Genomic DNA, 26,851 nt, shown 5'->3' on the forward strand with positions numbered 1-26,851 from the left:
TTTAGAGAGAAAGTTGTGAAAGCCTTTACATCAGCACAGTACTGATTCAAATAACAGTTTTTAAATTATCTGGTTTCTGAGTGAGCATTTGCATTATAATAATATATTTTCTGTAGTTTTTGATTTTATGTTAACCACATAGTATAGTCTGAACACCTTGGCTTTGTGATAAGGTGTGGACAGGCCTCTGGCATAATAACTTCACCTTATAAGAAATTGGGGTATGCATGAAAATGTTTAGATTTGAAGCCTGGTTGCAACTGCTTCCTTCATAATTACTATCAAAAGCCTTAGTACCAATCATAAGCGTAAAAACAAACTCATAAAAACACTTAGTATTTTTGGGAGCACTGTTCCATGTTTTGGTTTTATAACACGCAGGAAATATGGCATTTCTTATTAATAAGAATATTTCTTTGTTTTTCTAACTATAAAACAGTTAATAGCAGCAGGAAAAGAACCATTCATTCAAAATCTGTTGAAAAACAACATCTGTTAAATTGCTAATATGCATTGTTGTTGTAGCCATGTCAGTCTCACAATATTAGAGAGACAAGGTGGGTGAGGTAACGTATTTTATTGAACCAATTTCTGTTAGTGAACGAGACAAGATTTTAAGGTACACAGAGCTCTTCTTCAGGTCTGGGAAAGGTACTCAGAGTATCACAGCTAACTAGAAGATTGAACAGGTAGCATATATTCTAAGGGACCATTCAAACTGAAGAGGCACCATTAACACCCCTCAAGCCATAGGACAAAATTTAAAAGGGGGATGGTGAGGGGTTGTGGGTTACAGATTGTTGTAATGAGTCATAAATGCAATGTTTTTATTAAGACCATGATTTTTAGTGTCTAGCTAGGCAAGGATTTAAGCTCCCAGGCTTGTCTTTTGAAAGTGTTATGCAGGATTCCTTTGAGAATGAAGATGGATAGGTCAGATATAGAGTGATATGAAAAACACCCGCAGGTGAACACTTTTCACAAAACGATCATTCTATATCTGACCTATCTGTCCTCATCCTCAAAGGAAATCTGAACAACACTATCAAAAGATGAGCCTGGACACTTAAATTCTTAACTTTGCTAGACATTAAAAATCATGGTCTTAATAAAAACACTGCATTTATGGCTTATTACAATGATCTGTAACCCACTAACCCCCTCTTTTTGTCCTATGGTCACAGGGGTATTAACAGGCCACTTCATCTTGAATGATCCCTAAGAACAGAGGTGGGCAAACTACGGCCCGCAGGCCACATCCGGCCCACGGGAGCCTCCTGCCCGGCCCCTGAGCTCCCAGCCGGGGAGGCTAGCTCCCGGCCCCTCCCCTACTATTCCCCCCCCCCCCCCCCCCCGCAGCCTCAGCTCACTGCGCTGCCGGCGCAATGCTCTGGGCAGCACGGCTGCCTGTCCTGGTGCTCTGGGCGGCGCAGCTCTAGTGCTGCCAGCCACCAGTGCTCCAGGCAGCACGGTAAGGGGGCAGGGAGGGTTGGATAGAGGGCAGGGGAGTTTGGGGTGGTGGTCAGGGGGTGGAGGTGTGAAGTCGGGGCGGTCAGAGGGCAGGGAATGGGGGGTTGAATGGGGGCAGAAGTCCCATGGGCACCATCAGGGAGCAAGAAGCACAGCCTCCCCTAACCGGCCCTCCATACAATTTCGGAAACCTGATATGGCCCTCAGGCCAAAAAGTTTGCTCACCTCTACCTTAGAATATGTCCTAACTACTTATGTTAAACTATCTGTTCAATCATGTATTTAGCTGTGATGCTTTTAGTACCTTTCCCAGACCTGAAGAAGACCTGTGTAGCTCAAAAGCTTGTCTCACTCACCAACAGAAGTTGGTCCAATAAAAGATATTACCTCACCTACCTTGTCTCTGTTATATCACTAAAAAAGAAAAGGAATACTTATGGCACCTTAGAGACTAACCAATTTATTTGAGCATAAGCTTTCGTGAGCTACAGCTCACTTCATTGGATGCATATTGTGGAAACTACAGAAGACATTATATACACAGAGACCATTATATACACAGAGGCCATTTCCAGCACAACTTGATTATCATACACATTGTAAGGAGAGTGATCACTTTAGATAAGCTATTACCAGCAGGAGAGTGGGGTGGGAGGAGGTATTGTTTCATGGTCTCTGTGTATATAATGTCTTCTGCAGTTTCCACAGTATGCATCCGATGAAGTGAGCTGTAGCTCACGAAAGCTTATGCTCAAATAAATTGGTTAGTCTCTAAGGTGCCACAAGTACTCCTTTTCTTTTTGCGAATACAGACTAACACGGCTGTTACTCTGAAACCTGTTATACCACTAACATGCTCTTAAATCCTTGAAGGCTTATTAGCTGTCAACAAGAGTGCCAAACATTTAATGCAACTCTAATCCCCCAATTCCATGTATTTTAAAGTTATACAAAATATGTTGTGTACAAGTTAATTTACAATCCCATAAAAATGTACTGATAACATATTCACAAGCGCACAAAACTGGGTTCTAAGAAGTGCTTAGCTTGAATTCAGTAGAACTCCACACTTTACAGGAATGGGCCCATAATGTGAACTCTTCAAATTACACAAAAAGAATGACAAAAGTACTAGAAACCCCAGGTATCAACCAAAGTCAAATCTTAAAAATTACCATTACGCAGAAATCACAGATTCACATCTCTAATGCATACACTTCTTGTAGAACATATGCTATTAATTTTTTATTACATATTTAGTGTAGTAAAGATCAATGGTCTAAATTTTCAGAACTGAGCAGAGATTAGTTTGGGCACCAAGAAATAAGGCACTCCAAGAGACATCTTAAAGGGACCCGATATTCAGAGAGCAGGTGCTCAGAACTTTTGAAATCAGGACCATTTCAAGTGTTTTAAGTTGTGCACTCAAAAGATAAGGCACTCAAACTCTAACTTGGTTTACGCTGTGTGACAAGAGGTTAATGAACAGAATTTTGGAAGTACATTTTTATGACCTTTCTAGGTTGCAAAATAATTATTTGCCTAAATGCAGTTACTTCAAATAAAACATTGTTAATATAAACCTCTGATGCCACCTTAAATTTTTTATTATATTTGATACATCACAGGATGTTTATATCCTCTCACTGAAACATGATTAAATTCTCATAAATGGGCTTTTTCATGAATGTTTCAAACATAGTGATATTCTTGATTTTGTAAGATATGTTGTAACCCTAAATATGTCAATAGTTTCATGCCAGATAAACAAATAGCTTATTTAAAATGTACGGGCATTATATAGAAACAATAACTAAGCATTCAAAGAAGATTTATGAAATGCATCAAGATTCAAGGCCTCCATGTTTGAAATTAATCCTAAAACATATTGTGTTTATCAAAAGAAAAAAAAAAACCTGAAATCACCAATTACAACAAAGACTAATGGATTTCACTTAAACCACAGTTTAATAAAACATCTCTCTCTCCATCCTTCCTCAGATTCAGTCATAGTTTATACAGGTGTGTGCAAAATTCATCTGAATCCTGGAATTAACCAAACAGCAAGAAATGCAGGTTGGATTTTTTTTCATTTAAAATAAAAATTATAGTAACAGGAAATTAACTACTCTATCAATGCCGACCACTTCTATAATTTATTTTTAGTTATAAAGGTAATTTGGAAAGCTCTAATATCCATAAATCACTACTGTTTTGTTTTCAAACAGGTATTTTTTTGGACAACCCCACCTTTTTATGTATTTCATAAGCCTCATTTCTGTAGTATTATGTGTCATTCTTCTTGTCCTGTCAACAGTACAGCTATCTCATTGGTCTTTATTTTTCCAGGTATTCCTCGTCTCTGACCTTCTCAAAACACCAACAGTTGACAGCTTTTCCCTCCCAGTAGAATTCCAACCTGAAATTTCTATTACATAGTTACCAAAGCAGAACAAGAGGCTATCTTGCCATGTTTTTACAACAGGAAAGTGAATAAAAATCAAAGTAATATCAGCAATAAGCCCAGTGATGACAGCACCTTTGGAAACATTTGCAGCTTCTTATGATTTCAGCTCAGAGGATTACATTCATATGTTTGCACTATGAGGAGTTCTGCTTGCAGACAGTTTTTTGGGAGACCTGGTACCAGTGATCTCAGCAGGGGACACTTACATCATCTGCCAAGGCTGCTGCACCATGGAGTATGGGTACAGGGCTCTGTTTTTCATAGTAATGCAGTTTCTCATGAATCTGGAAGACAATTGCACAAAAAAGATAAGTATGCTTAGTAGCAAAACAAATATGACAACACAGCCTTATTGAGTTAACTGATCTGCTGAGTGTCTGTAACTAAAGAAACATCCTTTTATAAATCTGTAGGTGGCAATAATGTAGATGCAATTCATCAACCACCTCTGTTGAAGCGCTAAGAACATGAAATCAGATGGAAAAAATTTTCAGTATGTAGACCAACCCACAGAAAAACTAAACATTTGGGATTTTCCCCTCAGTTTTCTATGCCTGTATTTCTGACATATTGCTTTAAGTATCTATTACATTTTACATTGCTGATGAAAATACAAAGCATAAAGTGTTTATCCCTAAAATGAATATAAAACCTCTTGTAAATTATGATTTATTAAGTGGAATAATAGCCTGCCACCCACATTTTGACAGACAGTTCAGTGGATTTGCTGCAGTCATTAAAATAATTCAGAAAGAAGGGCAAAATAGTGTTAATATGAATCCCAACAGTGCAAGAAAAAGTTGTATTTCAACAAATTAAAATACTTAGATTTTATTATAAATTTTTACTAAATAGTGTTGCCAAAATTTAAAAAGTTTCATAGTTGTAGAATGCAACGTTCTTTGGTTTTTTTCAAAAGGAGAACACACATATCATTTAAATACCTTCTCTCCACACATAAGTGAGGTATTTTAAGTAGAATTTCCACTGCTAAATCTTAAAATAGAGAAAACATTTTTGAAAAGTCTTTAAAATCTTCCTATCTTTGAGAATACTTCATCTTTTTTTAATTTATATTGTTCACCTATCGCCATTATCTAGACACAAATAAAATAAACAAAATAAAAAGATGACATAAATAACTTAGATTATCATTAACCAGTAAAAACATCTAACCTACTAGAACACTGCCCCCCTCCTCAGCACAAGCATGGACTCCAACCAGTAGAAGCAGCTATAGAAGTACCCAAAGCAGGGACTGGTACGCTGGCAGGAGGGGGTAAAATGAGGCCCAGCCAGAACCACTCCTCTCCCAAGCATACTCTGGGGGCACTAGGACTCAGGTAGTGTCTCTCTCCACCCCATCCCCCAACGATTCAGCCTTAGGGAAAAACCCTAGGGAGGAACCAGTCAGAGACTCCATCCGGTAAGAGCAACTTGAAAAGCTGAAACAGCCAAAGAAGGGACCTTCAGACATTCAGAGAACTTTCTACATTTTTTACTGGACTTTCTCTCCCATTTGATTGGTTGGTTGCTCCAATCAATCAATGCTCCAATCTGCTCCCTCATGGTCTCTTCACCTCAACTTCACTCCACAAATGCCCCTTTTACCCTCTTCTTCCCTGCCCTGACCCCTTTAGCCTCTTTCATGTCAATGTCCCCTCAAGCTTACGCCCTCCTACCTAAATGCGCACACACACCCCTCAAAAAATCATGTAATTAATACGATATTTGCTACCATCACATTTTTCACTCTGCTTGCATGTTCCACCTCTTCCCCCACCCTATGTATCTTGTCTCGTTATACTGTAAGCTCTTTGTGGCAGGCACTGTCTGCTACTCTGCGTTTGTACTGCGTCTAGCACAGTGGGAACCCATTCCTGGTTGGCCATTAGGCACTACTGTAATAAACATGATCAATAATAATGACTAGACAAGGTAGGGCTCCAAAATCTACCAAAGCCCACATCATCCCAAGACTGCTGGATGATTGCGTAGCGGGCCATAAATGTATGGATGGATGATCAGATAGCGGCCCTGCAGATATCTTGAATTGGCACCTGGGCCAGGAAGGCTGCTGACAAGTCTTCCGCTCTGGTTGACGGGGTGGTTACAATTGCACTTTTGCCTGCTCATAGCAAAACCTGATGCAGGCAGTGATCCAGGACAAAATTCTCTGAGCAGACACAGGAAGACCCTTCTTTCTGTCTGCAACCATGACGTAGAGCTGCGTTGACTTACAGAACAGCTTAGTCCTTTTAATATAAAAGGCTAGTGCTCTCCTGATCGCCAGAGAGTGTAGTCTATGCTCTTCGTCTGACTTACGAGGTTTCAGAAAGACGACTGGTAAGAATATGTCCTGCTTAGTATGAAACTACAAAACTACCTTGGGCAGAAAGGCTGGGTGTAGCCACAGTTGAACTGTGTCCTTATAGAACACTGTGTGGGGTAGCTCCAAGGTAAGTGCTCTAATTTCAGAGACTCCAGAAAGGAGACTTTCCACGAGAATAGCAGAAAGGAACAAAAAGAAAAGGAGTACTTGAGGCACCTTAGAGACTAACCAATTTATTTGAGCATAAGCTTTCGTGAGCTACAGCTCACTTCATCGGATGCATGAAGTGGAAAATAAAGTGAGGAGATTTATATACACACAGACCATGAAAAAATACACATTGTAAGGAGAGAGATCACTTAGGATGAGCTATTACAGGCAGGAGAGTGGGGTGGGGGAGAGAAAACCTTTTGAAGTGATAATCAAGGTGGGCCACGTCCAGCACATTTCCAGGAGTTAACAAGAACGTCGCGGTACGGGGGGGCGGGGGGGGGAGGGGAGAGGAATAAATAAGGGGAAATAGTTTTACTTAGTATAATGACTCAACCACTCCCAGTCTCTATTCAAGCCTAAGTTAATGGTATCCAATTTGCAAATTAATTCCAATTCAGCAGTCTCTCGTTGGAGTCTGTTTTTGAAGTTTTTTTGTTGAAGGATAGTCACTTTGAGATCAGAAATCGAGTGACCAGAGAGATTGAAGTGTTCTCCGACTGGTTTATGAATGTTATAATTCTTGACATCTGATTTGTGTCCATTTATCCTTTTATGTAGAGACTGTCCAGTTTGCCCAATGTACATGGCAGAGGGGCATTGCTGGCACATGATGGCATATATCACATTAATAGATGTGCAGGTGAACGAGCCTCTGATAGTGTGGCTGATGTGATTAGGCCCTATGATGATGTCCCCTGAATAGATATGTGGGCACAGTTGGCAACGGGCTTTGTTGCAAGGATAGGTTCCTGGGTTAGTGGTTCTGTTGTGTGGTGTGTGGTTGCTGGTGAGTATTTGCTTCAGGTTGGGGGGCTGTCTGTAGGCAAGGACTGGACTGTCTCCCAAGATTTGTGAGAGTGATGGGTTGTCCTTCAGGATAGGTTGTAGATCCTTGATAATGCATTGGAGGGGTTTTCGTTGGGGGCTGAAGGTGACGGCTAGTGGCGTTCTGTTATTTTCTTTGTTAGGCCTGTCCTGTAGTAGGTGACTTCTGGGTACTCTTCTGGCTCTGTCAATCTGTTTCTTCACTTCAGCAGGTAGGTATTGTAGTTGTAAGAATGCTTGATAGAGATCTTGTAGGTGTTTGTCTCTGTCTGAGGGGTTGGAGCAAATGCGGTTGTATCATAGAGCTTGGCTGTAGACAATGGACCGTGTGGTGTGGTCTGGGTGAAAGCTGGAGGCATGTAGGTAGGAATAGTGGTCAATAGGTTTCCGGTATAGGGTGGTGTTTATGTGACCATCGCTTATTAGCACTGTAGTGTCCAGGAAGTGGATCTCTCGTGTGGACTGGTCCAGGCTGAGTTTGATGGTGGGATGGAAATTGTTGTGGAATTCCTCAAGGGCTTCTTTTCCATGGGTCCAGATTATGAAGATGTCATCAATATAGCGCAAGTAGAGTAGGAGTGTTAGAACAACGCTTCCTCAACTCTCATCCCCTAAGTCAGCCATAAAAATGTTGGCATACTGTGGGGCCATGCGGGTACCCATAGCAGTGCCGCTGATTTGAAGGTATACATTGTTCCCAAATGTGAAATAGTTATCGATGAGGACAAAGTCACAAAGTTCAGCCACCAGGTTTGCCGTGACATTATCAGGAATAGTGTTCCTCATGGCTTGTAGTCCATCTTTGTGTGGAATGTTGGTGTAGAGGGCTTCTACATCCATAGTGGCCAGGATGGTGTTATCAGGAAGATCACCGTTGGATTGTAGTTTCCTCAGGAAGTCAGTGGTGTCTCGAAGGTAGCTGGGAGTGCTGGTAGCGTAGGGCCTGAGGAGAGAGTCTACATAGCCAGACAATCCTGCTGTCAGGGTGCCAATGCCTGAGATGATGGGGCGCCCAGGATTTCCAGGTTTATGGATCTTGGGTAGCAGATAGAATACCCCACATCGGGGATGTGAGGATTTGTTCTTGTGCTTTTTCAGGGAGTTTCTTGAGCAAATGCTGTAGTTTCTTTTGGTAACCCTCAGTGGGATCAGAGAGTAATGGCTTGTAGGAAGTGGTGTTGGAGAGCTGCCGAGCAACCTCTTGTTCATATTCCGACCTATTCATGATGACAACAGCACCTCCTTTGTCAGCCTTTTTGATTATGATGTCAAAGTTGTTTCTGAGGCTGTGGATGGCATTGTGTTCTGCACGGCTGAGGTTATGGGGCAAGTGATGCTGCTTTTACACAATTTCAACCCGTGCACGTTGGCGGAAGCACTCTATGTAGAAGTCCAGTCTGCTGTTTCGACCTTCAGGAGGAGTCCACCTAGAATCCTTCTTTTTGTAGTGTTGGTAGGAAGGTCTCTGTGGATTAGTATGTTGTTCAGAGGTGTGTTGGAAATATTCCTTGAGTCGAAGACGTCGAAAATAGGATTCTAGGTCACCACAGAACTGTATCATGTTCGTGGGGGTGGAGGGGCAGAAGGAGAGGCCCCAAGATAGGACAGATTCTTCTGCTGGGTTAAGAGTATAGTTGGATAGATTAACAATATTGCTGGGTGGGTTAAGGGAACCATTGCTGTGGCCCCTTGTGGCTTGTAGTAGTTTAGATAATTTAGTGTCCTTTTTCTTTTGTAGAGAAGCAAAGTGTGTGTTGTAAATGGCTTGTCTAGTTTTAGTAAAGTCCAGCCAGGAGGAAGTTTGTGTCGAAGGTTGTTTTTTTTATGAGAGTATCCAGTTTTGAGAGCTCATTCTTAATCTTTCCCTGTTTGCTATAGAGGATGTTAATCAGGTGGTTCCGCAGTTTTTTCATGAAGTTGATAGATTTCCACTCCATACGGCTAAATGCAGTGCCTTGCGTAATGACAGGTTTCAGAGTAGCAGCCGTGTTAGTCTGTATTCGCAAAAAGAAAAGGAGTACTTGTGGCACCTTAGAGACTAATCAATTTATTTGAGCATAAGCTTTTGTGAGCAACAGCTCACTTCATCGGATGCATAATGGAACAAGAAGCCAACAACTCAAATGGATGACCTGCGAGCCTTGACAGTATGAGGTTCAGGTCCCAAGGTGGGACAGGGTCACGGACTTGAGGTAGAGCTCCTCCGGACCTTTTGGAAATTGGACCGCCATGTCATGAGCAAAGACTGACTTGCCCTGAACTGGAGGGTTTAAGGCTGAAACAGCTGCCAAGTGGACTTTGACTGATGAAAGAGATAGGCCCTGGAGCTTGAGATGCAGAAGATAGTCCAGGATTGACTGGAGTGAGGCCTGTTTGGGTTGAAGATTTTCGTCCGTGGCCCAACATGCGAATCGTTTCCATTTGGTCACCATGGTGGAGGGCTTTCTGTTAACCATCAGGACCTGTTAAACGCGGGCCAAACTTGTCTGTTCTTCCACAGTCAACCATGCAGCAACCAAGCTGTCAGGTGCAGAGCTGCTAGGTTTGGGTGCAGTAACTGGCTGTGGTTCTGGGAAAGCAAGTCCAGCCAGAGTGGTAGTTGTAGTGGATTTGCTACCGAGAGCTCCAGCAGTGTGCCGAACCAATGCTGGCGAGGCCAAATCGGAACCATCAGGATTACCTTCGCCTTGCCCTGCTTGATCTTCATGAGGACTCTGTGGATTAATGGCACTGGCAGAAAGGCATACAGCAGAGCCCTCGACCAGGGGAGCAAGAAGGCGTCAGATGGGTAGCCTCTGTTGATCCTCCAAATCGAGCAGAAGATGTAGCACTTCCTGATTTTCCCAGATGAGAGTAAGTCCACAATGGGAGTCTCCCCCCTCTGGAAGATTACACTGACAACTTCCAGATGGAGTGACCACTCGTGGCGAGACAAGAAGGTCCCGCTGAGGTGATCTGTTAACACATTCCTCCCCCAGGGAGGTGTGAGACGGAGATGAATGGCATGCTGCACACAAAAGTCCCACAACCAAAGAGCTTCTCAGCAAAGGGCCGACGAAAGGGCTCTGCCTTGTTTGTTGATATAAAACATTGCTGCAGTATTGTCTCAGGATTTGGATCACCTTGACCCTCACGTGAGGCAGGAACGCCTGGCAAGCCAAGTGCACCACTCTGAGCTCTCTGACATTTATGTGTAGGGAGCGATCGCCTTGCGAACAGCGACCTTGCATGGTGAGATCACCAACCCAGGTCTGAAGCACTGGAGACCAGAGTCACTGACAGGGATGGAGCCGCGAAGGGAACTCCCTCCAATACCAAGCTAGGTTCCGACAACCACTCCAGGGATGACCGGATGTGATCTTGTACCATGACTATCCAGTCCAGATTGCATCTGTTGGGGACATAGACTGCTGCCAGCCATGCTTCCAGGAGTCCGAGATGAAGTTGTGCATGCCATACCATGTAAGTACAAGCTGCCATGTGGCCCAACAACTTGAGGCACACGTAGGCGGTAGTGAGAGATCAGATCGGACATAGTCTGGAAATGGGCCTCCAGGTGAAAAGCTCTGGCTTGCATAGAGTCGAGTATCTCTCCATAAACTCTATATGCTGTACAAGGGTCAGAGTTGTTTCTTTTAATTTATTAATAGACCCAGCTTGCGACAGGTGGAGAGCACCAGATCAAGGTTCCCTTGCACCTGGGCCTGAGACCATCCCTTTATGAGCCAGTATTTGAGATACGGATAAACCTGTACCCCTCGACACCTCAGGTAAGCGGCTATGGGCTCCATGCACTTTGTGAATACTCTCAAGGCAGAGGAGAGACCGAAGGATAGTGCTGTGATCAGGAAATGGCGCTGGCCCATCAAGAAGCAGAGAAACTATCTGTGCCCCAAGAAAATGGAAATATGAAATTATGCATCCTTCAAGTCGAGGGCAGCGTACCCGTCTCCTGGATCCAAGGAGGCGATGACGAAGGCTAGGGAGACCATGCAACACTTCAGTTTCTTTAGATATTTGTTGAGGTGATGAATTTCTCCAGAATGGGTTTTAGGAGAACCTTTTGCCTTCGGGATTAGGAATTATCGGGAATAGAACCCTTTCTTCCTTCACATCACAAGGGGCCTCCTCTACCACCTTAGGCATAGGAGGTGTCCACCTCCTGAATGAAAAGTTCCTTGTGAGAAGGGTCCCTGAAGAGGGTCAGGGAAGGGGAAGGGGGGATCCAGGGGTGGAAGATGCTGAAGAACTGCAGATGCAAGAGGGAAGGCGCTCCGACCAACTGTCACGGGCAGTAAGAAGGAACTGAGAGGGCGTAGGGCTGGCGGCACCTCATATCCCGGTACATGAGTGTGGGCCTCCAGAGGGCGCCAGAGTCAGCCCTATGGATATCATTAAGGAAAAATATTCTGACAATGGTGCACGTGGGCGTGCACACACCTAGAATGGAATCAACATGAGCAAGCACACAAAGAAGAAACCTATATTAAAATATTATTAATGTTGCAAAGTCAACCACTCAAGTCAGGAAATACCAGAATTTAGGTTGTGTGTGCAACTTTAATTCAGTCTCTTTGTGCATATGCCTTACAATATAGTCTTCACTTACATGATGACATACTATTTTTTCCATGGGTCCCTGCCTCTTTCAACCCAGAGGATCAATCTGCACTGGGGACGAATCAGGGTTGTATAGTACAGGCAGCTGGTGACTATAAGATCCCTGCCTCCTATGTTGTAAAAGCTGGAAGGTATGTAGTGAATGAGGTAGAAGATTGCAAGAACAGAAAGGAGGGTCTCATGGTTAAGAGTTTAATGCTAACCTGGAGAATTAGATTCTATCCTTGCCCCTGCCATACCATTTGTGTGTGATGTCAAGTCACTTAAACCAAACTTTTCAGAGTTGTTCATTGTTTTCTGGGTGCCCAACTTGACACCACGTGGTCTAATTTGCAGAAGAGGCTGAGCGCTCACATCTGCAGCTGAAGTCAATGGGACCTGTGCTTGATTATAAAAGTTGCTATATAATGCCAAGAACTCTGAAAAATCAGGTCCTAGGCATCTCAAATTGGGCACCCAAAATTAGGGGAATCTTTTTAATCTGTGTCCTACCTCCCCATCTGTAAAATGGGGATAGCATCACCTCCCTAATATTTAGTGTGACCAGATGTCCCGATTTTATAGGAACATTCCCAATATTTGGGGCTTTGTCTTAAATAGGTGCCTATTATCTCACCCCCTCCCCCGTCACAAATTTTCACACTTTTATCTGGTCACCCTACTTATACTACAGGGGTTTTCTGAAGATAAATTAAAGTTTGTGATAATAAAGTGGATAATACAGTGAGGAGCCCCACAGAAAAACATATGAGGAAATGATATTTAGATCTTTGTAGCAGGCTTTGAATAGCGCGCAGTAAACAGGGCCCACAGCCAGACACTGAACAAAGAAGGTAAAAACAAAGCATTGAATAGCTGCTCACTAAGTTAGCACCATGCATCATCTGCCCTTAATGAAGCAAGGGTCCTGTGGATAAAAAGTATATGATGCTCTCCCGTCGACATCGCTTCCACCTTTCATTGAGGTGGAGTACTGAAGTTGACGAGAGAATGCTGTCCCATTGACTTATCGCGTCTTCACCAGACCTGCTAAATTGATGCTGCTACATTGATTGCTGCAGCGCTGATTTAGCCCATAGTGAAGACAAACCCTAAGAAGTTGGGGGAGTGAAGTGATTTGAGGAAAAAGATCATTAGTTCAGTTTTGGCTTTGTTAAGCTCAGTTTGAAATGAGACATCCAGGAGATGATCTAAGAGAGAGATGTGAAGACACAGGATTGAATGGGGAACACAAGTCAGGAATGGAAAGCTGATGTAGGTAATTCACCTCTCTGAGGGCTGGTTTTCACTACAAGGAGATTGCCACTGCTGCAATCGATGCAGCACTGGTTGATTTAGTGAGTCAAAGCTAAGCTAAATCGACGCAGAGCGCTCTCCAGTCAACCCCAGTACTCCACCTCCCCAAGAAGAGTAAGGGAAGTCAACCAGAGAGCATCTCCCATCAGCGCAGTGCAGTGAAGACACCAAGGTAACTTGACCTAAGCTATGCCGCCTCCATCTACGTTATTGACGTAGCTGGACTAGTGTAACTTAGGTCGACTTACCCTGGTAATGAAGACAAGCCCTCAGACATAGTAGCTAGGCCAATGGAATAATTCTTCATTGACCTAGCTTATGTCTACAGTGGAGGTTAGGTCGACCTGGCTACATCACATAGTGCATGATGTGTTTCACAACCCTGACTGAAGTAGCTAGGTCGACTTATTTTTTAGTTATAGACCAGACCTCAGTGTTTGCACAGTACAGTTACTCATTACACATATATCAAGTTGTATTACAACTCATTTTTGCAGCCATCACAGCTTTGGCTCTGTAGGAAATAAAAAAGTCATCTGGGTTTGAGCACGGATAACACACTGCTGTATTTTTAAATAAACTAATTTACTACGAAGGCCCAGAAGAAAAGTGTTTTAGGTCTCTGTGAAAAGGAAATCTGCTCTTTGACAGAAGTTGCAGTGTGGTTCATTGTTCCACACAGTATATTGGTATTCCACACTCCTAACTGGCACATTGTTAGAAGACAGTTTGACAAATGCACTTAAAACATTCATATTTAAGCTGTTTAATTCATTCCCCTCTTACAAACAAGGTACTTTGGAATCACTCAATACATGCTGAAATATTTTTATCCCTTATTTATTGTTCAATTTGTATGATATTGGCCTTGATTTTTTCCTTCTTTTTTATCAGCTAGATATTGACTTCTGTTTTAAACATTATTTCTGGATTATCTATGTTGGATTTTCTACTCTTAATTGTACCCTTTATTTTCATTTAGCACTTGGAACAAAGTAAGAACACCGATATCTAAATGAGTATGAAAGAGCATTGTAACAAGCCTGAGACTAATATATTAACTATTCTGTTTTTGCAAGGTTAAGCAGAACAGAATAAGTACTGTCTACAACCCCTGACTCCTTGCAGAGTTTCTTAAAATATTTATCTTTCTATAACAAATGCTTTTCACTTTGAATTCATTGTTCCCTACACAACAAAATAAAGCTGCTATTATATGAGCTTTCACAGTCTTTCATTCAAGTGCGCTTTTTTGTCAGTAGTAAAAAAAAAAAAAGTTTTGATGACTTTGCTTATAGGAAGAGGGTCCCTAGGTGGGTAGAGGAAGTTCAGACCAAAGCCAAACAAGTCACACTTGCTCCAAAATAAATTTTCCTGCCCCTTCAGAGCCAAAACAGCCTACACCACTACTGAACTAAAGTATTTTCAAAATTGTTTTTTTGTACTTTTAGCCCCAGATTTCTTAGGACTTTTTTCCTTTCAGAACATTTCCAAATTTGAGTAAATCTACTCTTTTGTGTAAGCTAGGGACGTGAAGTCCTTGAAACCAAAATCTATTTTATATCAGTTTTTAAGGAACAGAACTCTGATAAACCTCTTCTCCTATGAAAACTGTAGTCCCCAAATTGAAGTCCATGGCATCAGAATTAAAGTACTAGGATTTGTTTTTAAAAGCATCATTAAGAGAAAGTATTCTGATGAGGCAGAAAGGGGTTGTCTGAGTAGCCATCATTAAGGCATCAGCAGTAGTGAATGAATTCCTCTTCAGAAGAGGAATGAAGCAGTTCTTAAAGTAGTCAAAATATTTTTCTGCACACTATTGCCACTTACTCTCTGATATTAGAACACCAACTCCTAGAAGTAGAAGCACATGCACTTCAGCAACAAGTTTCACCATCCCTGGACTTATTTCCTGGACTACTGAAGCTTCGGTCAATTAGATGAGCTACATTACTTGGACTTCAAGGGAAGATGAAGGCTGTCTTCTCTCTACTTGCTGATGTGCAAAATTACATTATGACTTCTGTCTGAGAGAGCTGTGGTCTCTGTGTTCCCGGACAAAGTGAAGATACTCTAATGATGGCCTTTTAACAGAGAGAAGTTAAATAGAATATACTGAGTGGCAAATTGAGAACTCCAGGATTACAGGGGAGGCAAAATTCCAATTAAAGAATTTAAATTGTCCTTAGGGTTAACGCCAGGTGAAGGAAAAGAACCACTCTAATCAGATGCTTGAGAAGTCAACACCATGCAAGCAAAAAGCTAGACTGTGTTCACAGATACCTGAGTGACAGTAGGCTAAGGTTAAATCTTTGCCTCATAAATAATTCTTTCAAATTTTATCACTTTGTCACATCTTAAAAGACAGCTGTAGAGAGCAGCCAGTTCAGTAGATATAGATCAGTGGGCTAGGAGTTGGACCAGGGTTCTGTTCGAAGCCTTGCCACTTTCTTTATGGCCTTGGTCAGTCTGCTTTTTTTTCCTTATTTTTATTTTATAGATGGGAAAACTGGTATTTAATCTCCCTCATAAAGTGCTTTGAGATCTCTGAATGAAAAGTGCTATCTAATGTCAAGCATTACTATTTTTATAATGGTAATTGTTGCATAAGTTTGACAAAAGCTGGTTTATTGTCCATCAGTTCAGTTCATTAACTCTTTGGCAATGCTATACACCCACCATATTCTGAGGGCGGAATGTGTAACTCATGCTGGAGCACAAACACAAAAACTGATGTAGATAGATGATATAGATCTCAAGAGGAAGATCATGGTCAGGGTAGGACTGTTTCTCAATGAGGGGGGAAAAATAATAACTAACAGAAAATGTGGAAATGGCAGAGATGCTTAATGACTTTTTTGTTTCGGTTTTCATCAAGAAGGTTGATGGTGATCGGACATCTAACACAGTGAATGCCAGTGAAAATGAGGTAGGATCAGAGGCTAAAATAGGAATAGAACAAGTTAAAAATTACTTAGACAATTAGATGTCTTCAAGTCACCAGGGCCTGATGAATTGCATCCTAGAATACTCAAGGAGCTGACTGAGGAGATATCTGAGCCATTAGTGATTATCTCTGAAAAGTCATGGAAGACGGGAGAGATTCCAGAAGACTGGAAAAGGGCAAATATAGTGCCAATCTATAAAAAGGGAAATAAGAACGACTCCGGACAGCTTAGCTTCTGTACCTGGAACAATAATGGAGCAAATAATTAAGCAATCAGTTTACAAACATCTAGAAGTTAATAAGGTGATAAATAACAGTCAGGCTGGATTTATCAAGAACAAATTGTGTCAAACCAACCTGATAGCTTTCTTTGACAGGTTAACAAGCCTTGTGGATAGAAGGGAAGTGGCACACGTGGTATATTTTGACTAGTAATGCTTTTGATACTGTCTCGCATGACCTTTTCATAAACAAAGTAGGGAAATGCAACCTAGATAGAGCTACTAGAAGGTGGGTGCAAAACTGGTTTGAAAACCATTCCAAGAAAGTAGTTAGCAGTGGTTCACATTCAGGCTGGAAGGGCATAACGAGTGGGGTCCCGCAGGGATCAGTTCTGGGTCCGGTTCTGTTCAATATCTTCATCAGCATTTTAGATAATGGCATAGAGAGTACACTTACAAAGTTTGCGTACGATACCAAGCTGGGAGGAGTTGCAAGTGCTGTGGAGGATAGGATTAAAATTCAAAATGATCTGGATAAACTAGAGAAGTGATCTGAAGTAAATAGGATGAAATTCAATACGGACAAATGCAAAGCACTCTATTTAGGAAGGAACAATCAGTTGCACACATACAAAATGGGAAATGACTGCCTAAGAAGGAGTACTGCAAGAAAGCGATCTGGGGGTCATAGTAGACCACAAGCTAAATATGAGTCGCCAACAACGTAACACTGTTGCAAAAAAACCGAACATCATTCTGGGATGTATAAGCAGGAGTGTTGTAAGCAAGACACGAAAAGTAATTCTTCCACTCTACTCTGCACTGATTAAGCCTCAGCTGGAGTATTGTGTCCAGTTCTGGGTGCCACATTTCAGGAAAGATGTGGACAAATTGGAGAAAGTCTAGAGAAGAGCAACAAAAATGATTAAAGGTGTAGAAGACATGACCTATGAGGAAAGATTGAAAAATTGGGTTTGTTTAGTTTGGAAAAGAGAAGACAGAGGGGACATAACAGTTTTCAAGTACATAAAAGGTTTTTACAAGGGGGAGGGAGAAGAATTGTTCTTCTTAACCTCTGAGGATAGGACAAGAAGCAATGGGCTTAAATTGCAGCAAGGGATGTTTAGGTTAGACATTAGGAAAAAATTCCTAACTGTCAGGGTGGTTAAGCACTGGAATAAATTGCCTATGGAGATTGTGGAGTCTCCATCATTGGAGATTTTTAAGAGCAGGTTAGACAAACACCTGTCAGGAATAGTCTAGATAATACTTAGACCTGCCACGAGTGCAGGGGACTGGACTAGATGACCTCTCAAGGTACCTTCCAGTCCTGTGATTCTATGATATAGATAAAATGTACCTGGTTCTTAATAAAATGATTTTTCTCACATTTGTTGTCTGAATGTTAAACCCTAATTGTTGTCTTGTGGGAAGAAATTAAATTATGTTTTTATCAGCCCAGTTTATTATTTTTTAACAGCTAGGCTCATGATTTATAGAGAAAATATATTTTTAACTCATGTATTTAATTTATATCTGCATCCTTTTCAAAAGTTAGTGGAAACATGGTTACAACAAGTACAAAATCTAAAAGTTCCTGTTGCGGGAAGTGGGAAAAGGGAAGTGGATTCTCACTGTCTTGCGGATGATACTAAACTGGGAGGAGTGGTAGATACGCTGGAGGGGAGGGATAGGATACAGAAGGACCTAGACCAATTGGAGGATTGGGCCAAAAGAAATCTGATGAGGTTCAATAAGGATAAGTGCAGGGTCCTGCACTTAGGACGGAAGAACCCAATGCACAGCTACAGACTAGGGACCGAATGGCTAGGCAGCAGTTCTGCGGAAAAGGACCTAGGGGTGACAGTGGACGAGAAGCTGGATATGAGTCAGCAGTGTGCCCTTGTTGCCAAGAAGGCCAATGGCATTTTGGGATGTATAAGTAGGGGCATAGCGAGCAGATCGAGGGACGTGATCGTTCCCCTCTATTCGACATTGGTGAGGCCTCATCTGGAGTACTGTGTCCAGTTTTGGGCCCCACACTTCAAGAAGGATGTGGATAAATTGGAGAGAGTCCAGCGAAGGGCAACAAAAATGATTAGGGGACTGGAACACATGAGTTATGAGGAGAGGCTGAGGGAGCTGGGATTGTTTAGCCTGCAGAAGAGAAGAATGAGGGGGGATTTGATAGCTGCTTTCAACTACCTGAAAGGGGGTTCCAAAGAGGATGGCTCTAGACTGTTCTCAATGGTAGCAGATGACAGAACGAGGAGTAATGGTCTCAAGTTGCAGTGGGGGAGGTTTAGATTGGATATTAGGAAAAACTTTTTCACTAAGAGGGTGGTGAAACACTGGAATGCGTTACCTAGGGAGGTGGTAGAATCTCCTTCCTTAGAGGTTTTTAAGGTCAGGCTTGACAAAGCCCTGGCTGGGATGATTTAACTGGGAATTGGTCCTGCTTTGAGCAGGGGGTTGGACTAGATGACCTTCTGGGGTCCCTTCCAACCCTGATATTCTATGATTCTATGATTCTATGTCTGGAGATCGGGGAAGGAGGAGTGAGAAGCAACAAAAGGTGATACAAGGTAAACTGGAGTCCTGTTTTAGGTAAACACTACTTTATTGCATTTTGTTTCCCCAAATGTAACGTAAATATTAGTCTTTATTATAGCCTTCACTGCACTTTGGTGGGAAGAAAGAGAATTGGGATAATTTATTTTAGATAACATGAATCAAGCACCCTCAAAATAATTCCTCACTGGAACTAGATAGCAATTTCATCTCTGGTTTGGTTTTGGTAAGACTTTAAAAGTTGGCCAAATAACCAGAAGTTGATTTATTCCCTCCAAATATATAGTGAGATAGGAAAGTTAGCCTAAAACTAACCAACTTGACCTTTTAAACTGTAAATGCCCATGCCCAAATTCCAAGCAAGAAATGCACTGAGTCATGGGCCAGAATGCTATGCTCAAGCACAGGTCACAAAGGACATGTCTCCTCTCAAGCGTTGATCCAGCACCTAGTACATTTCTGGACCACCATGAGATAAAGAAAGGGGGGGCAGGGTAGTTCCCTTTTATGGACACCCAGCCAGCCAGTAACTATAAAATCCCCCTTAGTAGCTGTTCTCCAATTGCTCTACCTCTAAAAGGGTTAAAAAGGCTCACTGCTATGCATAGGTATAAGGAAGTGAGTGGGCACCTGGCCAAAAGAGCCAATGTGAAGGCTAGAACTTTTTAAAATTGAAACAAGATTCCCCTTTTGTCTATCTGTGTTGTTCTCCCGGGGAGAGGCAGACAGGGCAGCAGCTATGCTTGGGCCAGGTGTGAAAAAAATCATCAGTATCATACCTAGAAACTACTCATTTAAAACCCCAGATATATAAGTAGATCAGGAAATGTCTAGAAACACGTGATAGGGTTTATCCCTTTTATTTCATTATGGCTTGTGGATTCCTCTGTGCTAACCCCAGGTGCTTTTGTTTTGTTTGTAACCTTTAAGATGGACCTCACGAAAGCTGTTCTGGGTGCTTAATCCTTGTAGTTGCTCTTTTAAAATCTAGCAATAGCCTGAGTTCCCAGATGTATATTCTTTCTCTTCCTTTATTACTAAAATTTATCTTAAGAACAGAATTGGATTTTTGTGTCTTAAGAGGTTTGTGCACATGTTGTTTAATTAGCTGGTGGCAACAGCTGATGTCCTTTTTTTCCTGCTCTCTCTTTCTCAGCTTTTTCCCCAGGGGGAGGTGAAAGGGCTTGAGGGTACCTCCACAGGAAGGAATTCCCAAATGCTTCTTCCTGGGCTCTCAAAGAGGTTCTGCACTTGGGTGGTGGCAGCATCTACCAATCCAAGGTCAGAGAAAAGCTGTAACCTTGGGAGTTTAATACAAGCCTGAAGTTGCCAGTATTAATTTTCAGAATACTTGTGGGTCCCCACATTCTGCATTCGAAGTGCCAGAGTTGGGAATTAGCCTTGACATGCCACAATAAATACTAGGCCAAAAAAAAAGAGGTAAATTTGTCAGATATCCCAACCACCCTGGACCAGTCTCCCCTTGTTTGAGAACTTGAACAAAAAATACCATAAATATATTAACATTCCAAAAGAAAAATACAAAAGCTTGGCTAACAAACAAAACCCCACAACCCACTCAACACCCCTTCCCCTTCTTAGACCAGCTTTCTCTCTAATCCAGGAGTGGGCAAACATTTTGGTCCAAGGGACACATCTGAGTATAGAAATTGTATGGCAGGCCGTGAACGCTCATGAAATTAGGGTGGGGGGGAAGGCTCTGGGACAGGGCCAGAAATGAAGAGTTCAGGGTGGGGGTTAGAGTTCGTCTAATATTTGCAGAAGACGAACTCAGGCAGCCTGAACACAGATGTAACAAATTTGTGCATAAATTAAAATCAATAGAACATTTTTTGCAATATTCACTCAGCTACTTCTGGGTGCTTGTGCTGCATGACAAGTAAATTTAAAGAAATGTCAGTTGACTAAATATATCTGTGCATACTAATAGATATCACATCTCTATCTTTCCTTCAGGTGCATTCTAAATGGCTGCAGTACACATCTCAAAAAGATTACAGCGTCATTGCTTGTATACAATATATTTTGAGATGTATCTACAACGTAAAAGCTCTGTACAACTGTACCTAATGGGGAGGATTAAACTATACTGGGTTTTCTTAGTGTTTGCTGTGACAAAGTTCCTCGACTACCTTGGTGGGTTTTGCGCTTATGGGTGGATTTGCTCGCTTTGGAGCTTACCGGCAGCCCTCAGCTTGGCCGTTTTTCTGAATTCACGGTCCAGGTCGACGACTCCTGTGTCTGACCAGGAGTTGGGAGATTTGGGGGGAACCCGGGCCCGCCCACTACTCCGGGTTCCAGCCCAGGGCCCTGTGGAATGCAGCTATCTAGAGTGCCTCCTGGAACAGCTGTGCGACAACTACAACTCCCTGGGCTACTTCCCCATGGCCTCCTCCCAACACCTTCTTTATTCTCACCATAGGACCTTCCTCCTGGTGTCTGATAATGCTTGTACTCCTCAGTCCTCCAACAGTAGGCGTTCTCACTCTCAGCTCCTAGTGCCTCTTGCTCCCAGCTCCTCACATGCGCACCACAAACTGAAGTGAGCTCCTTTTTTAAACCCAGGAGCCCTGATTAGCCTGCCTTAATTGATTATAACAGCTTCTTGATTGGTTGCAGGTGTTCTAATGAGCCTGTCTGTCTTAATTGTCTCCAGAAGGTTCCTGATTGTTCTGGAACCTTCCCTATTACCTTACCCAGGGAAAAGGGACCGACTTAACCTGGGGCTAATATATCTGCCTTCTATTACACTCCTGTAGCCATCTGGCCCGACCCTGTCACATTGCCTATGTGCCAAGTTAATGACTGGCAACCTATGGCGTACCAATTTGCCTTGCACTAACTCACCAAGTAGATAAGCCTTTAGGCATAGAAAATGTATTCCTTTTGTATCAATGGAAGCTTTAAGTATTAACTGCAATGATCTGCATTGCAAACTTTATTCACATTTTCTCCATTATGTAGTTTCCTTTATATCTCTTGATTTTGACATATGAAACACACCCACTTAACATAACTTTTGAGCTGCTGACAGTGACTGGCCCCAAAAATAAGATGACACTTGCTAAGTTTTATCCAAATATTTAACTGAAGAAAAAACAGCAATATACTTTATATTAAAAAAAATGCTTTCAGACTTTTGGATACTATAAACGATTCATATAATTACTTAGAAATAGGACAGATCTGTGTCAAATTCGAAAAACAAACTGTTACTAAAACTGATCAAAAAGAAAAGGAGTACTTGTAGCACCTTAGAGACAAACATATTTATTTGAGCATAAGCTTTCGTGAGCTACAGCTCACTTCATCGGATGAAGTAGCTCACGAAAGCTTATGCTCAAATAAATTTCTTAGTCTCTAAGGTGCCACAAGTACTCCTTTTCTTTTTGCGGATACAGACTAACACGGCTGCTACTCTAAAATGGATCAGTTTATCATCTCCTTTTTGTATGTTGTGCTAGAAATCTGAACTGAAATCCTACATCTGATTGGTTGATCATAGGATGACTATGAGCTGCCAATGTGATATGGCCGTGAAAAAGCTAATGCGGTCTTGGGATGCATCAGGCAAGGTATTTCCAGTAGGGATAAGGAGGTTTTAGTACCGTTATACAAGGCACTGGTGAGACCTCACCTGGAATACTGTGTGCAGTTTTGGACTCCCATGTTTAAGAAGGATGAATTCAAACTGGAACAGGTACAGAGAAGGGCTACTAGGATGATCCGAGGAATGGAAAACCTGTCTTATGAAAGGAGACTCAAGGAGTTTGGCTTGTTTAGCCTAACTAAAAGAAGGTTATGGGGAGATACAATTGCTCTCTATAAATGTATCAGAGGGATAAATACCGGAGAGGGAGAGGAATTATTTAAGCTCAGTACCAATGTGGACTCAAGAACAAATGGATATAAACTGGCCATCAGGAAGTTTAGATTTGAAATTAGATGAAGGTTTCTAACCATCAGAGGAGTGAAGTTTTAGAATAACCTTCCAAGGGAAGCAGTGGGGGCAAAAGATCTATCTGGCTTTAAGATTAAACTCGATAAGTTTATGGAGGAGATGGTATGATGGGATAACATGATTTTGGTAATTAATTGATCTTTAAATATTCATGGTAAATAGACCCAATGGCCTGTGATGGGATGTTAGATGGGGTGGGATCTGAGTTACCCAGGAAAGAATTTTCTGTAGTATCTGGCTCGTGAATCTTGCCCATATGCTCAGGGTTCAGCTGATCGCGATATTTGGGGTCAGGAAGGAATTTTCCTCCAGGGCAGATTGGAAGAGGCCCTGGAGGTTTTTCGCCTTCCTCCGTAGCATGGGGCACGGGTCACTTGCTGGAGGATTCTCTGCACCTTGAAGTCTTTAAACTATGATTTAAGGACTTCAATAGCTCAGACATAGCTGTTGTTTTTCACAGAAGTGGGTGGGTGAGATTCTGTGGCCTGCGTTGTGCAGGAGGTCAGACTAGATGATCACAATGGTCCCTTCTGACCTTAGTATCTATGAATCTATAAACCCAGGGGGAGAAAAGCAGAGGTAACAGTAAGATTTGCCCACACACTCTAGTGACTTGTTTTCAGGTGTTCCAAAACCATCCCAAATTGGTAATACAGTATGCAGGCTACAGGAAACGGTTAACTGGATTGTTGTTAAATTATATCCACGTTATCTCACCAACATTAACACATTCATTGATGTATTGTCATTCTCTTAGTCTTATTACACAAAAACATCTTCCAAAAATACACAAGATCAGTAGTTTATCTACAACTACAGACCTTCACAAAATCAATACAGCGGAGAATGAGATATTTTAACTGTTTTGTGGTATTTGTGCTGCTGTCATATCCTCATACAAACGGCATTTCATCCATTACCACCTGTCAAATTGTTGTACTTATGACAAATTAAAGGTATTTTTAAACAAAACAGCAACTTCCATCCATATGCTATTGTATTGATAAATTATATTCTAAATTATAAATTATAAATTATAAACTAAGTCTGTGCATAAAGTAATCAAATACAGATGGAAATAACCCTACTGAAGCAGCCAAATGTCAGATACCTTTATAATATTTTCATACAAAATACCTTGAGAAAAACTGCTATTTAACTTTAAGACAGTTATGAACTTATAATGATCAGAAGAAAAAAGTTTCCACCGTACTTCAATACTACATTCCTGCATGAAATGTTTTCCAGTTTTAGGAAGCCTCTACAAATTTTCCCTCAGATACCATCTTAACACTGCCTCTGCTGCTTCTTGGTTTTAAATTTTAGTAAGTAAAGACAAATTACTTGGAAACAGGGTATATCACTCATTCGAAGTCTTAGAAAGTCAAATGTATAAAAAATAATTAAAAGAAGTAGATTTCAAGTAGATTGAACTGGAAAGGAAACATCAGTCCTGTTTTTAAAATCTAAAGCAAGTAACTCAAAGGGTTACCATATTTTTTATATTATATATATATATACACACACAAAATATATGCATTTATTCTAAAATCATGTTTTTGAAAACAGTACAAGTAGAAAATAAGTATTCTTATACACCCTAATAAGAGAGGATCGCGTTTGGCTTAGAATTCAAAATCCTCTACTTACAAGACTTTTACTAGGTATTCACACAAAAAGTCAATTTTCTTCAGTATTTAGCAAAACAATCATCTTCAGATATCTGACACTCAGAAGACGACAGATTTGGCTATTGCAACAAACAACTTTGATCTATTTTTAAAAGGAACAGAAGTTCACCATGTTTTCTTAAAGTAAGAAACAGAAAAGGAAAAATACTCAGTTGTAACTTTCTATCCAGCTTAAGATGTGCTCAAGAACAGAAAGACCAGGGCAAGAGCATTGAACTTGTTGCTCTTGGGACAGAAATCTGATGCATTTAATTTGAGATTCATTATCTGAAGTCCTTCAGTATATAAAGGTATCCCTGAGACATTTGTGGTTTTTATGATTTCTGGTAAAATGACTAGGAAGATTGCTATGTTGAACATTTAATGATTTGCAATCATTACTACTACAATGGCAAACAAAAAGCCAATAGCACACTACTTTCAACTTACTTTATTCTGATGCTTTGATGGGCAAAATAAACAAAGAACAATGACATGAAGACATACATTAATTTAGTATGCTTTTTGTGCTGATGTTGATCCATGTTAATTTCATATTCCCAGAGCCAGTAGTAACATACTTGGAGTACGTGGGGGGCGGGGGGGGGGGGAAGGGGGCACACACAATGATCAATGGAAATAATCTGATCAACAAAAGGAGTGATAACATATTCAAAAAGGAATATTACATAGTCCTCTGCCAAAATGATTGTAGCTGGAAAAGAGGCTACAGAGTAGGGATAATTAAAAGGGATGGCTATCTCTCAGAGCTCCAAAAGGAATGCAAAGAAATCTATGGAAAATAAGCACAACATAGTTGTGACTTAATGCACCCCAGTATTCACACCCTACCCACCATGATGGTAATCTTTGTACAAAATATTCCTTGTGAGGTATCAGTTGAAAACTAGTAACTAATTGGTCAATAATGTCATGGTGAAATGTACGTAGCAACATTATACGTAAAGTTATGAACATTAACTGAAATTATGACTTAAGTGTGTTTACCTGAGGAAGTAGGTAAACCAGTTTACCTGGGGAGTAGGTAAACCAGTCTGGGGAGTAGGTAAACCAGTTTCTCAAAGACAAAGGACAAGATCACGCCTCTTGCCAGGTATCATCAAACCTGATTGGCAATCACCTTTGGCAGCGAAGGGGGATAGGAACAGATCGAGTTGCATTTTAACAAACACGGAATCTCTTTCACTGCAGGACTCCATGCCTCCATTCTCAGAGCTGGAAGGAAATTTATTGAGTGAATGACCCTCAGGAAAATGCATTTCAAAGGGTGACTGGACTATAAAAGTGAGGGGCAAACACACCCCAGATATTCTCTCTCACACACCTGAGAAGACAAAGGAACCAGCCCTTTGGGAGGTGCTTCTGACCTGAGAATTTGGTCAGCCGTGTTGCTAGGACCATGGGGTAAAGATTTTACCTTGAACCAAGTCTAGTTTGTTCAGTTTAGTAACTAGGACACGTTTCTGTATTTCTCTTGTAACCATGTCTGACTTTAATGCCTTATACTTGTACTCACTTACAAATGTCCCTCTTGGTAGTTAAATAAACTTGTTTTATTCTTTAACAAGACTAAATTAGTTTTAATGCTTAAACTGAACTGTTTGGTAACTGTTCTACATTGTCTCCTTACAGGGACTACAGCCCTCTAATAGCCAAACTGTCCAAAAGAAGGTGGGGCAGTGCAGAACAGATCACATGTTTTTTGTGGAATATCCGGGACAGGGAGAATGTCGGAGTCACCCTGCAAGCAGTAACCAAGGCTCCTGGAAGCCAGAGTGTGGCTGATGTGTAACTGACAGGCTGATGGGGTATGGCTAGACCAGGACTGCAGCTGCACATAGACACTCAGGGTATGACTTGCATGCTGTTTGTGAGAGGCCCAGGTGGGGAGCTATGTCAGCAAAGCATTGTGAGGCACCCAAGATTGCAGGGCAGGTGGTAACAGCACCTCACTGGTCGGGATTGCACCCAGAACGTGATAATAGTAAGAATAGGTATCATCAAATTAAATGTTAAAAAGACGAGTTCTTTCTACATAGCTTCTAAAGTATCATTTATAGATTAGAAGCAAAACTAATGGATTTGTAGTTATAATAAATTTCTTAAGTTATTGTTTACTGTCAATTCCATTCCTTTGTCTTAGAAGACTAATGAAATAGCCTACTTTGTTTGGTAAATGACATATTTTGCCTTATAACTTTCACACTTTCTGATAA

General features: G+C 41.4%; 1 protein-coding gene across 4 annotated transcripts in view; it reads right to left on the bottom strand.

Annotated features, from left to right (window-relative positions):
• The window catches only part of MPP7 (MAGUK p55 scaffold protein 7), a 337,776-nt gene that overhangs the window by 131,030 nt on the left and 179,895 nt on the right, over positions 1-26,851 (bottom strand). For all 4 annotated transcript variants that reach the window (XR_013635439.1, XM_073334350.2, XM_078851842.1 and 1 more), the window contains one exon: positions 4,144-4,221. Coding sequence is in view for 3 of the 4 variants with exons in the window: in XM_073334350.2 (XP_073190451.1) it covers positions 4,144-4,221 (78 nt within the window). In the remaining variant the exon portion in view is untranslated. The remainder of the gene's footprint in view (positions 1-4,143; positions 4,222-26,851) is intronic.

The sequence above is a fragment of the Lepidochelys kempii genome, chromosome 2 (genome assembly GCF_965140285.1).
Source record: "Lepidochelys kempii isolate rLepKem1 chromosome 2, rLepKem1.hap1, whole genome shotgun sequence".
Lineage (NCBI taxonomy): Eukaryota > Metazoa > Chordata > Testudines > Cheloniidae > Lepidochelys > Lepidochelys kempii.